This window comes from Neofelis nebulosa, chromosome 3, assembly GCF_028018385.1.
Source record: "Neofelis nebulosa isolate mNeoNeb1 chromosome 3, mNeoNeb1.pri, whole genome shotgun sequence".
NCBI lineage: Eukaryota > Metazoa > Chordata > Mammalia > Carnivora > Felidae > Neofelis > Neofelis nebulosa.
Window position 1 is genome coordinate 88,398,305 of NC_080784.1, and position 14,781 is coordinate 88,413,085.

Below are 14,781 nucleotides of genomic sequence, written 5' to 3' on the forward strand. Positions count from 1 at the left end.
GCCCCATGCAGGGGCTTGATCCCATGATCCTTGGGATCATGACCTGAGCTAAAATCAAGAGTCGGACACTCAGCCAACTGAGCCACCCAGGCGCCCCCATTCCATCATATTTCTTGATGTTTTTACATTATAGATAAGGATTCTGTAATCCTATTTCAACATTCTTGTACACAAATTGTCCACATCTAGAAACCTGAATCTGTTTAATGTAGCAAGGTAATTTATACTCTGCTTTATTACCAAAAGAATTTCAGATAGTTTACATATTCTAAGAACAAGTGAAAGTCAAAAAATAGGTAAGAGAAAAAAGGATGGCAAAAGATGAAAACATACAGAATACATGTTGTAAAATGTTACACAGTAATTAAAATTCAGCTACAAGGTTTGGTTTTGAATGTCTTGGAGGCCAAGGCAAAAAAGATGATCAGTAATGAGATTCAAAGAATCCAGTTTACCAGCTGCTTAGAAGCAACTAAGCTTTTCCTAGCATTTTGTCAAGAGGAATCGGGGTGCCTGGGTGGCTAAATCAGTTAAGCGTCCGACTTTGGCTCAGGTCAGGAGCTCACGGTCATGAGTTTGAGCCCCACATGGGGCTCTGTGCTGACAGCTCAGAGCCTGGAGCCTGCTTCCAATCCTGTGTCTCCCTGTCTCTCTGCCCCTTCCCCACTTGCACCTGTCTCTCTCTCCTTCATTCTAAGAAATAAACAACAAACAAAAAGGAATGGCCGTGTCTGCATGTCTAATCTTGCATGAGTGTTCTTAGATGTGGGCTTTACACAGAAATCTGGGGAACAAAGGCCTGGAATTGTGAGTATTCTGTTCATCACTCAAAGGCAGATATTTTTTTACTTTACAAATCAAAGTAGGGTTGACATTCTCTCATGAAATTTAAAAACCAGATCACCCACAACCTCACATATGCCTGGAAGAACAATTAGGAAAAAAAACCCTTGCCATTCATTCTATCAACCTCTCACATATTTGGGCTTTATTTTCTATTACTGCTATTAGTTCTGCATTTTCAAACTGAAAGATTACTCTTCTTGGAATAGTAAGAGTGGGTTGTTACAACATCCATGAATATTTTAAGACATCAAGTACAGTGCCCTTCCCTTTGTTGCTCTGAACCTTTGAAGGAAGGTTCAGTGACTTACGTGTATAACAATTTACAGTATTGTTTTACAAACACCTCCGATATCTGTGGGGTTGACAGGACAGGTACAATGCAATACTCTGTAGATGAGAAAACAGAGGCCCTGGAGATGGAGCAGCTCGTCCAGGGCCACGCCGGTCATGTGTCTTCGCTTGGAGCCTGGCCCCTTCTACTTGATATTGTTTGTTTTCTCCTCCCCTTGTTTCGTGAGCCCAACTCCAGTCCTCTACCATTCTGGGATCCATCCACTCTAGATAAAAGCTGGACTGTGCCATATTTTTATACATGTCATTTAAAAAAGCTCTTTCTGCAAGTACATTTGTTTTTTGGATGACTATCCTTGTCTAAAATTGAAATCAACTTTGATTATGAACATGTGTTTTTATCTCTTTTTAGAATTTATATCTTGGATATAAGCTTCCTCAAGCCTAAAACACATTATCTAATTATATTCCCTTCACTATTATAAAACCTTGGATGGTTTAAAAATTTGCTCAAATAGAGAATACTTGCATCAATTTCCTCTAGTTTGAAACACTCCCGAGTAGCTGTTCTCACTGCTTAAAAAAAAAAAAAAAGCTACCATCAAAGTATGCAAATAGTATTAGATATTCTACTTTTGAACTACTTCGCTGCCATCAGTATAACTGAAATCTACTCTTTCGGCCACTATTTGGCCTCTGTATCTCGCTTCTGTTCTATACTGCGTATGTACTACAAAGTATTTGACTCAGGTGTTTGACCATTTTTCATTGAACCAATCTCTTCCTCCTCCACATATCACTTTTCTCTCCAATTGTACTCACTTGGGGCCAAAGGAGCATGTTGGCAGGGGAAAGAAGCACGTACTCTGGAGTCAAGAACTATTAGCTGTCATGTCACTTTGGTCCCCGTATTTGATGTTTTACATCCATTTTAAATTAAGAGTAGTTGTAGAAACATTAATAATAAAGAATAGCTGTAAGATCATATATGTAAAGCTCTTAGAGGCAAAGGTGTAAGGAGTTCAAATGTTAGTTTCTTTGTAAGTATACACCACCATGCTTTGCTTGAGTAAATGAGGTGGTCATTCCTATTCCTACCACCTTGTAGAGGGGAATCTACTGAAATAGGGCACGGAGGAGGAAAAAAAATCCATCGCCCCTCATTCTCTCTTCAAATCGGCACAATTTTACCTTCTCTCCGAAGACTCTTACTATGACCACGACTAAAATATTATGTGATATAAAAAGAAAAGCCAAACCAAAAGGTACAGAGGGATGGAATAAGAGAAAATCGTTAAATGGAACATGCTTAAAAATTTAGAATACAGATTTGTTACTTACCATTCTGCCTTCCGGTTACTCTGATAGTCCGTAAGGCAAAGGTGTCTATAAAGACTTAAAAGGAAGAATAAAATATGAAGTATAATCCAACAAGATTTAATACACTACTAAGAAATTATTTACCTAAATGCTCCCATAATTACATTTTAAATAGACAAATACAAAAGCATCAAACGCAAGCATACTGAAGTGTTTAGGCCTCCTGTCACGGTAACTCCACAAGACCACTCATAACGAAGAGTTCCATTATAGGTTTTCCCCCATCTCCTTAATTTATGGGAACATCACAATCACAAGGTGTTTCCAATTTTTTTGTTCATTAGCATTCCCACCAACCCCTAGCCTAACACTCAACCCATTGCCTGTTAATTCATATATTGGTGGACATTTTAAATTCAGACATTATTTTGGCTTTCATACTCATCTGGAATTGTTTGCTTAAGGCTGTCATGATAGTTTCTCTTCAGGCTGGTGTACTTTGGGGTAGGCAAACAATATTTAATGCTGGTACTAGTGAGTATTCTAATCAGTATTCTGTTTCTCAACAGCATAGGATTACCATTTTGAACCGAATGACAGTTGGTATAGATGTTCTTCCTGCTTACCATTCCTTCCAGGCAGCCCTAAGATTTTGTGTGTGCAATGTACTGAAAACCTCATTTGTTTCCAAAGTAGCTCCAATGCAGAACATTTGGGTGAACCATTTTGGGGGACTCCAACCTTGATGCCTAGAGATACTACATAAGCACAGCACAGATGCCTTTCATGTGCAGCTACAGACCCACCTTTGTCCGCTTTGAAAATGAAGGTCTGTGGGTAAATGGATACTGTCCGTCACCATGTTAACAGTATTCAAAGATCAAATCTACTCCCAGATTCTTTTTTGGACTAAAAAGACAAGATATTAAAAGCACTAGCTTTAAAAGACCATTTATTATTCTTAAATATTTACAACTCATGGGTTAAAATATTTACCAGTTTATTACCAATAGGTTATTTGTTGGGATTTTGTTTGGAGGGGGCTTCGCCTGTTATCTTTACCACTTTTATTTCCTATGGAAGAGAATTCCAGGTTATCTTTCAGACTTTTTATACTCTTCTTTCTAGACGTTTTGAACTAGTCACCTGGCTATCTTAGGAAATTTCAATGACAGCTTCGTTAATAGGCTTTCTACTTTCCCATCTCTGAAAAGCAGGTCCCACTTACTTTCTTAGCTACTGCCACGTAACAGTTCCTAATTGTGAAAAGCACAGTCCAATACAAATAGACACTGGGTGACTTCAAATGTATATACCATAGCATTCCAATGGAAAACTATAAATGCAAAACAGTGATTAAATAATGAAGACTGACTGGCCATAGAATCTCTTTAAGAAACACAATTATGGGAACATGGAGGCATAGCAAGCATTACTTATGAAGAATGCATCAAGGAAACCTGATATTGTCACTTAAATAACAAAAAAATGCCTTCGGGCTAAATAGTCCCTTCTTACACGGCTACTGTTAGACCTGAAGTAAAAATATCTTAGAGATTTAAGAAAATCACTATAAATTACTCTATAACTTATGGTTTGCAAGGGTTTAAAATGTTCATAATGTTCTTATTTACTTCATCTTACACGAAGATATAAAAAAAATAAATATTGCCATGCATATCTTGTTGGCATTCTAAAAACCCACAAATAAATAACTTGAAATGCTATCTAGAGAAATTGCTCCTGTATACTTATTATTATCTACGGAGGACTCAAGCAAGTCTGTTTTTATATAGCATCCTTAAACTGAAAAAGCTACAAAACAAGCCTAATTGAAATACCCTTAAATGATCAAAATGTAATGCTAAGGGAAAGAAAACAATACAAGCCAAAACTGGAGTGCAAACACCTTTTTTGCTGTAGGTTTTAATGGAAAAGGTTTGTGGACTAATGGGATTCCTGGGTTCCCAAGGGCATGCTGGAAACACAGAAAATGATGTAAAAGAAATTGGGAATCCTTCCTCAGGCAACTTTTTATCCTATTTCAGTTTCCTGAAACATCCCTGGTTAAGACTTCTTGTGATGAAAAAGACACAGACGAGCATTTATAAAAGTCCATCAGGTTCCTCATTAAAGCTGAAGTCACACACCAGAGACAGATGGTCTGAAGGGTAATTAAAAGACGGCAGCCGGTTGGGTCCAATCTGTTCTTCGGTGAGCAAATCAAGAGCTGACCTCACACTCAGAGCATGTTTAGAATACCAGATATAATCCAGCGTGTGCCGGCACTCCCCTGAGGTCCGGATCTTCCAGGTAGTATATGGGGGCTCTGACTGCCCGTCAGCACTCAGCAGCTTGTAGGCACTGTTCAGGTTGAGGCTGGAGGAAGCAAAGTGTTTGTAGACCTCCTCTGTTGGCTCTGCGTTGAAGTCCCCACAGACGATAAGGGGAATCTTGGCTCCTTGAGTGATGTTTTGGAGGTTCTGGAGAAGGTCACAACCCTGAGCTGAGCGAAATCGTTCCCAGCCAGTGCGTGCTTTTAAGTGGGTGACAGCGATACAGAACTGTCTACTGGACTCCTTGCACTCTAGGGTCTGTGCAATGGCCACCTGATTGGTTTTCAGTGTCATGGCCGTCAGCCTGATATTGGCACTATTGACTAGCTTGAATCGGTTCTGGAGAAAAAACAAGGCACAGCCATCTGGTCCGTTGTTGTGTTCCACATCTAGACAAGGTGACCAGGGCTTGGGGAAAAATGTGCCTTGATAGCCCAGTCTACTGAGGAGTGGTTGGAAGGTGTCAAAATAATGGTCCACCTCTTGGAGGCATAATATATCAGGCTGGTAGGCCAGGATTTCTTCTAGGATGAGACATTTCCTTTCTTCCCACTTGAGTGCTTCCACAGGGCATTGCACAAAGTTGTCTTTTCCTTCTCCAAGAGCTGAAATAAAAAAGCCAGTCAGCTGTCAGCTACTACAGGACACATGACTTCTAAGTACCTGGAAGTCTCCTTAGGTCTGACAGTACTCAAGACCCTCAGAACGCTTCCTCTACTTCAGATGCTTTGGGTGATTCTTCTCTGTCTAATCTGCATTAACCTACCAAACTAAATAACCTCTTACTATCCAAATGAGGCAAGCAATTTCTTTTCTTTCATATTAGAACTGTTTCGTGTAGGGGTGCCTGGGTGTCTCAGTTGGTTGGGCAGCTGACTACAGCTCAGGTCGTGATCTCGCGGTCTGTGAGTTTGAGCCCCGCGTTGGGCTCTGTCCTGAGAGCTCAGAGCCTGGAGTCTGCTTCCGATTCTGTGTCTCCCTCTTTCTCCCCTCCCCTGCTTGCTCTCAGTCTCTCTCTCAAAAATAATAAACAATAAAAAAAAAAGTAAAAACAAAACAAAACAACAAAACTGTTTCATGTAACTATATTCTAGGATATAAGATCTTAAGTTTTAGCTTGAAACCGTGTTCTTTACAATCCCTGGGATCTAACCTATGTCAGAGGAAGTAAATATTTAACTCTGTACACTAATTTTTTAAGGAAGATTTTATTTTTAAGTAATCTTTATGCCCAACCTGGGCTTAAAACTCACAACTCCAAGATCAGGAGTCACATGCTCTACTGACAGCCAGCCAGGCACCCCATCTATACGTTGACACTAACTATAATGAACCATAAGGACTGATGCAGACACTACTTGGAATGAATGGAACCGATTTTAAATAGGCAGCTTTTCCAATCAAATACTGGGAAGTCAGGGTATACACCCTTCTTAAAAAAGCTGCCTTTGTTTCTTTTTCTTAAAATTTCAACTGCAACATGAAAGGCAATTCTACAGAGAGCCGACACATTTTTTTAAATTCAGCAGACCTACGAAAGACAGGCTTTCTGCCATAACAAAGTAATATCTTAATGAACTAAAGCATTGTCTCCTTAGCCTTCGGTTACAGATGCATATGGGTGGGAATCTAGCTTCAAGAACACCCAGACTCGGGGAGCCTGGGTGGCTCAGTTGGTTAAGCATCTGACTTCGGCTCAGGTCGTGATCTCGCGGTTCGTGGATTTGAGCCCTGACAGTGCCGAACCCACTTTGGATCTTCTGCCCCCCTCTCTGCCCTTCTCCTGCTTGTGCGTGCTCTCTCTCAAAAATAAACATTAAAAAAAAAAAAAAGAATATCACCACCATCCACAGAGGCCCCATTCCCTGCAGAAAAGTCCTATATGTTACCCATCCAGCAGACTTAGTTTCTGCCTTGCCAATGCTATCTTAGTGCTGTGGACTGAAAGTTGGAGGCAACGGAAAGTGTGAGAATGATAAAAGACAGGGTCCTTTAAATATGGATGTGCTAGGAGGCAGACATTGTATTTGGATAGCCTACAAACATGAGGTAAGGTATAAATCTTGAGTTGCTGGATTTGTTAGTGAAAATCAGATGGCTCCCTTTCTTACCCTCCCCGTCTGGGAGCTCCTCATACTGCCCTGGTCACCCCGTCCTCCTACACCTCTATCTGCCCACGCCTCTTCCCTCCACGTAACACATCAGTGCTTTAGGTATGCGCAGAAACAGAAAGGAAGTCACAGCAACCTTAACTGCTCAGGCACAAAAGCATCAGGCATACCTTGGGCAAGGATGTTCCACTGCATGACCCTAATAGGTGGGTGGCTGCTGGGGTGATCCGTCCTCAGGTCTACAAAATCCCTCTGGAATCGGGGGGGTCGAGTGTGCAGGACAGCCCTGCATTCCTCAAGGAGTTCTTTAGGATCAATGGGCTCCAGATGTTCTGGATCAGGTGACACCAAATACTCCGGGTGCTGGGAGGCAGTGCTGCTGTTCAGTGTCTTGGCGAGAGCACTATAGAGCCTGCTCGTGCCGTGTCCCATGGAGCACACTGCAGGGAAGGAGAGCACAGTCACACACCCCGCTCAACCAGAAGATAAAACATTCACCGTCCCTAGAAGCCAAGAACCCGACAGAGGGCAATGTTGCCATGTTCATGCAGAAAGCCATTGCCACAGAGGTGGATTAAAGGAGTTGCCAGGTTCTAGCTTTCTACTAGGACAGGTAACTTAAATACAAATGTTAAAGTCAGTTTCTGATTAACTAAGATAATTCTTTTAAGGGAGAAATATCTTCATCTTCATGGCCTCTTCTAATTTAGGATTTGTCTTTATAATTTATAAACCCGGTCTTGAAAGCATGGCTCAACAAAATTCACATTCCTTTTCCTAAATATTTTACTAAAAATTTGGAGGCCAGTTTGGAAAAAGCCAGATGTTAGAAAGCCCATGTTAATCTGGAAGAGATTAGGTTATAGCAAGCTGTTGCTGTGGACACCTCATCTATATAGATCCCTCCGTTACGGAAAGTAACAGTTGGGTTAAATCCATATCCGTTTCTCTTAGGTGTCTACTATACATAGGGCTCTGGCTTTCTGTAGGCTCTGGACATCGCTGAGCAATATTAGTCTATAATATCAATTGCCAGATTTTTTAAGAATCTAGAAAAGGGGTTGTAGGTAGAAGGGGTAAGAGAAGGTTGCCCACATCTCCTGGGATCCTGTGAGGAGAAATGGGGTGGAGAGGAGCAGAATACATTTTCTAGTGCTCCACTTTTTATCCTGATAGATTATAATTCACCAAGGAGAGGAGAGCACAATCTCCCACTAATTAGCATGAGGGAAACCGTACTTGTAAGCAGGTGATGGCTCTTTTATTCTGTTCAGTTAAACATAAATTAGGGTCAATTTTACTTGGAACAACCTTCAAGATTCTGTGTATGATGAATGTTGGTATGGACGAATCTGGATTTCCCTACCACATCCATATCCTTGCCTTCTCTTCAAAGACACAGTTTTCTAGGGTGCATGGGTGGCTCAGTAGGTTGAGTGTCAGACTTCAGCTCAGGTCATGCTCTCACGGTTCCTGAATTCGAGCCCCGCCTCGGGCTCTGTGCTGACAGCTCGGAGCCTGGACCTGCTGCAGATTCTGTGTCTCCCTCTCTCTCTGCACCTCCCCTGCTTGTGCTCTCTCTCTCTCTCTCTCTCTCTCTCTCTCTCAAAAATCAATAAACTTAAAAAAAAAAAAAAGACACAGTTTTCTTATAAAATACATTATCTGGCAGGCTGACTGACTGCACCTGAAACCAGCAATCATATTCACTGTCGCAGGACACAAAGGCAAATTCAAATATTTACCACCAAATGTCCTTAAACATCAAGGTCAATAAGCATGCAAGCATGCTCTCTATTGTTCCTTTTCATCAACTCAACGTAGTTTTTTTTTCCCCCCAGCAAGAAAACTAAATAAAGGCAAAGAAACAAACACATCATACATTTAAGCAAGCCTGTTCTCTCTCACACATACATGCGCAAACACATGCACACACCTGTCTCCAAAGTGCTTGATTTGAATATATTAAAATATTTTTGTCAATTTGCTTGCCTATCTGAATGCATGGGTCCAAAGGAAGAGATTTTCTTCTGGGCTGGTAGTACAACTTTGAAAATCTTTCTTCTGTACTTCTAGTTTTTAAGAAAAAAGAAGTGAAAGGTCTTACTGGTTTTTCAAGTGTAGTCTCTAGAAGAGTAGCACCACCCAAACTGTAGACCGGAATGTCACAGAGCACCACAACAAACTCCCATGTTACCACGGGGTATTTTAAATTTGAAATGTACAGCAATATTTGACATATGTCAGGCTCTAAGCAAGCTACTAGCCTGATGTAGCTTAGTTTCATTTGTCAGGCTGAGTTTTGGGGTGGTTACTGTGATAAAAAAACAAGTGTGCAAAAATGAACATGAAAAAGAGAGTAATAGCGTCCAACAGGAGTCTAGGGTCGGAGGAGTTATGTGAAGCCAGAAAAACCATCTTGAACCACATTTCTTTTTAAAAAGTTAGGAACACCTTCACATAAAGAGAGTAACATCCATTTTCAGACAATGAATGCAAACCAGAAAGACATGCCCAGAAAGCAAATCAAAACTGTATCTCACTACAAATGCAAATGAGCTTTCTTATCATTAAGAAAATGATAGTACAGCCTAAATCAGAATTAAGAAACTCAGAAATGAGGCAAGAATCAGTAATTAAAAAAAAAAAAAGATCATTTGAGAGATAGTGGCAAATATTATGTGCTTATTTTAAGCAAAGACACAGTTTTGTGCTTAAACTTAAGCAAAGACGATCCAACATATGGGTAAAAGGAATTCTTGAAGCAGGAAAACCAATGCAAGGAAATGAAACAAATACTGAAAACTATAAATCAAGAAAACTTTTGAGAGTACAAATCATGGAGGGTTGAATTAAGTTCTGGAGAGGTAATTTCAGCATGGTAACTATAGTTAATACTACTGTACTGTATACTTGAAATCTTCTAAGAGAGTAGACAGATCTTCAGTGATCTCAACACACACACACACAAGGTAACTGTGAGGTGACAGATGTGTTAATTAGCTTGGTTGAGGTAACTATTTCACAGTGTATTCGTATACCAAAACATCATGTGGTATATACCTTAAATATATACTACTTTATTTGCTAATTATACCTCAATTAAGCTGGAAATAAATAAAATGGTTTAAAAGAAAAAAACTATATGAGGTTAAAAAAAAGACGTATCATGGATATATTTAAACATTACATGCATAAAGGTCTACCTTCTCTTTGCTAGTCTAAAAAAAAAAAGAAAGAAAAAAACCTTAAAAAAACAATATTTGAAACCACATATTGAAAAACACATCACATACCTGAGAATATCAACCCAGAATGAGCAACACCAACTGGACTGTAAAGAAAAAGAAAATCCCTTGGGCATCTAGGCAAAAACATCGAGTTAACTTGTAAGGAAAGTAAATTAAGAGTATCATCAGACTTCAATTGCAATGTTTTATGCCAGAAGAAAATGAAGTTGCATATTTGAAATATATAACTCAAACTTTATATATATGGCTCATCTACATGTGAGCAAGGAATTTATATCTAGCAACATGGGAATATTGACTGACTCCATCAGCCCTTCCTGAGCAAATGAGCGGGGCTGACAAACTAGCCGGAGGTACTTTTGCACAGTCCTCCAGCTAAGAATGGTTTTAAAGGTTGTTAAAAACATACACAGACACACACACAATATGGAATAGGATCACTTTTGGCTCTCAAAGCCTAGATGTTTACTATCCAGCCCTCTTCAGAAAAATTTTGCCACCTCTGGAACTAGAGCACTAACTTCAGACCAAAATGGTAGGACTTTGTGCTCGCTTCGGCAGCACATATACTAAAATTGGAACGATACAGAGAAGATTAGCATGGCCCCTGCACAAGGATGACACGCAAATTCGTGAAGCGTTCCATATTTTTTTTGGGATGAGCACTGGGTGTTGTATGGAAACCAATTTGACAGTAAATTTCATATATTAAAAAAAAACAAAAAAAACAAAAAAAACCCCCCAAAATGGTAGGACTTTGATATAAGATGGGCGGTAAGCATTAAACATACTGCTTAGAAAATCAAGTCTAGGGGCACCTGGGTGGCTCAGTTGGTTAAGCGGCCGACTTCGGCTCAGGTCATGATCTCGCAGTCCGTGAGTTCAAGCCCCACGTCGGGCTCTGTGCTGACAGCTCAGAGCCTGGAGCCTGTTTCAGATTCTGTGTCTCCCTCTCTCTGACCCTCCCCCCTTCATGCTCTGTCTCTCTCTGTCTCAAAAATAAATAAACGTTAAAAAAAAAAAGAAAAGAAAAGAAAAGAAAATCAAGTCTAAATGAGGTTGAGAGAGTACATTATTTAACGGCTATGTGATCCCACAATGAACTTACAAAGATTTAATACAGCTGAGAAAGGGGGCAGGGAGTAGGGACCACAATGACGAAAATATATTTAAATTTTTTTTTTTTTTTTAAATATATTCTAGGGGCATCTGGGTGGCTCAGTGGGTCAAGCGTCTGACTCAATTTCGGCTTAGGTCATGATCTCGTGGTTCATGAGTTCAAGTCCCGCGTTGGGCTCTACACTGACAGTGTGTGGCTTGCTTGGGATTCTTTCTGTCTTCCTCTCTCTCGCTCTCTCTCTCTCTTTCAAGAATAAATATTTAAAAATATATATTCAATTTAAAAATTTTAAACTGGGGTGCCTGGCTGGCTCGGTAGGAAGAGCACACAATTGATCTAGAGGTCATGGGTATGAGCCCCATGCTGGGTGCACAGATTACTAAAATCAAAATACAATAAAATTTAAAAACCTGTAAACTGTTTTCAGAGATCATAATTAGTAGTGGTAGTGTTTGTATTGTTATTATTGTGAGACTGTTGCGTAGGTATGAAACAAAGCAAATGGATATTCTAACTCCATCATTCTCTGTTGTCCTTTTTTGGGTTCAGTTTTGAAAATGCATTTATAGACTTTTAGCCACAACACTCAAGGAAAACACTCTTTTTTTTTTTTTTTTTTTAAATTTTTTTTTTCAACATTTTTTATTTATTTTTGGGACAGAGAGAGACAGAGCATGAACGGGGGAGGGGCAGAGAGAGAGGGAGACACAGAATCGGAAACAGGCTCCAGGCTCCGAGCCATCAGCCCAGAGCCTGACGCGGGGCTCGAACTCACGGACCGCGAGATCGTGACCTGGCTGAAGTCGGACGCTTAACCGACTGCGCCACCCAGGCGCCCCTCAAGGAAAACACTCTTGTTAAAGCCAACCCATTTTGGACTAATTGCAATGATTAAATCTGATCACCTATCTGTTGACTCAGCCTCTCAAAGTCTTTCAGTGGTTTTCAAAAATTAAATCTGCCCTCGAAAGACAAAGCTTTATAGCAAACACAATGAAGGACGCCTTGTGGCACAGCCAAGTACTCAGGCCTGAACGGGACAGATGTCAACACACCAATTCCGCTCCTGATTCCGTCAGTGTTTAACTGTGCCCGGCTCTCTATACCTGCTTACCCAGCTTTCAAATGAGGGCCTGTCAAAGGATCCTCATTTTCTCGAGATTTTTTTTGGAAAATGAATCAAGGTTAGAACTGGTGGCAACCTCAAAATAACATTTCTATTACTTGTACCAGAGACACACATATTTCTCTTGAGAAAACTTGCATGTACCATTCAGAATGACTTTTATTCCTCTCATATTTGAGGCCCAGAATGGACAATTTCACATATTAACAGAACAGCTGACCCTGAACAACACAGGTGGAACATGTGATTCAATTATATGTGGATTTTTCACAGTACAGCACTCTAAATGTATTTTCTCCTTCTTATGATTTTCTTAACATGTTCTTTTCTCTAGCTTGCTTTCCTGTATGAATACAGCATATAATACATTTAACAGACAAAATATGTGCTAATCGACTGTTTACATTAGCAGGAAGGCTTCCTGTCAACAGTAGGCTATTAGTAAAGTTTTGGGGAGTCAAAAGTCACATGCAAATTTTTTTTACATGCACATTTTTAACTGTGCAGGGGGTCGGTACTCTTAAACCCCCTGTGTTGTTCAAGAGTCAACTGTACCTGGGTATGGAATGCACTAAAAAATAAGCCTTTAAAGAAGTTTTACTAGCGTAGACCTCTTGCTCTTATTTCACTGTGGATTCATTTAGCTGCAAAAGATGTCATTAGGCTAAACTGTGAAGATTCTAGATAGAGGGAAATTGTTAGGGAGCATTATTATAGTCTTGTCTCTGCTCCTTAGATCTTAAAGGAAACTGAAAGATGGTCCCTAAGATGGACTGATGCAAGCGTGAATACCAAGTTCTATAATAACAGTGACCCAGCACATGCCTTCTAATGGTAAAGTACCTGGGAAGCTGACTAATCAATCAACCAACGTGCTGCACAGTGAGCCTGAACTAGAAGAGAGAACAGATGATGCTGAAAGATGTCTCTGAGGTCTACCCACTCCTGGAGGAGGGCGTCAGTCTATGCCTTACTGTACACTATACAATTTAATCTTTTACTCTCTTGGGTGTGGTCTTGGAGAAAACTTTTTTTTTAATGTTCATTTTAGAAGGAGAGAGCATGAATGGGGGAGGGGCAGAGCGAGAGAGAGAGAGAGAGAGAGAGAGAGAGAGAGAGAAGGGGGGGACAGAGACTCTGAAGCAGGGTCTGGGCAGACAGCATCGAGCCCCACACGGGGCTCAAACTCACAAACTGCAAGATAACGACCTGAGCCAAAGGCGGGCACTCAAGTGAGTCACCCAGGCACCCCAAAACTCTAATCTTCTTAATCTAATCTCTCAGTCCTCAGGGATAATCTGTTGACAGTACATTAATTTTACATTCTTATTTCCCTATTCCCTGAGTTTGGGGATGGGCACTCATACCAATAAGATGTGTGTTAGATCTTTTCTCTCAAGAAATTAACAAGTGTTTGGGGGAAAGATTAATACACGTGAACTAATGAGAGAAAAACTGAGTACTTACTATGCGGAATGGGCTAGGGTATAATAAGGGTTAAAATAATCAGAATGGATAACAATACCCAGAAAAAGACTTAAAATATGGAGCTCTAATTGCTGACTAAAACACTTGGCCCATCACAGGTAGCCACCATAAAGTCCTGCTTGCCTCTCTCAAACACACACATACTGGACACTAGCCCACTGGAGACAGACCAGTGAACTGACGAAAATCTGTCTTCATGGAGCTTCTGCTGTAGTGGGGAAATACAAGGTGATGGTCATCTGGTGAAAACGGCTATGGAGAGAAAAATGAAGAAAGGGAGATAGGGAATGCTATCAAGTGGGGAGCTGCTAATCCGTGTGGGATGCTCAAGGAGGTCTCACTAAAGGATGGAATTTGAGCGGAGAGGTGAAGATGGTAAGGCAAAAAATTCATTAGGTCTTATGGAGATCCAATGGGAGAACAAACATTCTGGGCGGAGGGAACAGCAAATACAAGTCCTGAGAAAGGACCACGCTTGGCAGGGTTCATAAATAGCAAGGCACTGAAATGATACACTGAATGAATAAAGAACTAAGTGAAGCAGTGAGGACAGGGGAGCAGATTATACAGGGCACTGTAGGCCATTCTAAGGACTTGAGCCTTTATCTGAGAGGGGAAGCCACTTGAAAATGTTAAGCAGGAATAAGAATCTGATTTACAATTAAAAAAATCTCACTGGCTGATGTCTTAAAAATACACTACACCGGAGGGAAGTAAGGGCAGACATAGAAAAAGCCATCAGAGGACAATTACAATCATCCAGGTGAAAGACAGTGTCAGTGTCATAGCTTAGACTAGTCAGTGACAGCAGTCAAAGTGGCTGGATTATGAATACTAAAATTGGAGCCAATAAGTTTTGGTGATAAGCTGGATGTGGTCTGAGAGAGAAGAA

The 14,781-nt window shown here is 40.5% G+C and overlaps 1 protein-coding gene and 1 non-coding gene across 9 annotated transcripts in view; one reads left to right on the plus strand and one right to left on the minus strand.

The window, feature by feature from the left end:
• Positions 1-3,392: 3,392 nt before the first annotated feature.
• NOCT (nocturnin) overlaps positions 3,393-14,781 on the minus strand; it is a 28,601-nt gene continuing 17,212 nt past the window's right edge. For 2 of the 8 annotated variants that reach the window (XM_058721363.1, XM_058721365.1), the window contains exons 2-4: positions 10,201-10,238; positions 7,075-7,344; positions 3,393-5,398 (exon numbers count right to left, since the gene is read on the minus strand). In XM_058721363.1, the coding sequence (XP_058577346.1) occupies positions 4,563-5,398; positions 7,075-7,336 (1,098 nt within the window). In that variant the 5' untranslated portion in view covers positions 7,337-7,344; positions 10,201-10,238 and the 3' untranslated portion in view covers positions 3,393-4,562. Of the gene's footprint in view, positions 5,399-7,074; positions 7,345-8,840; positions 10,025-10,200; positions 10,269-14,781 lie in introns of those variants that run through there. The other 6 variants (XM_058721360.1, XM_058721362.1, XM_058721361.1 and 3 more) reach the window with 5 other exon arrangements.
• On the plus strand, positions 10,701-10,807 carry LOC131508145 (U6 spliceosomal RNA). Its single transcript, XR_009259856.1, has one exon. It is a non-coding gene; the product is annotated as a U6 spliceosomal RNA (small nuclear RNA).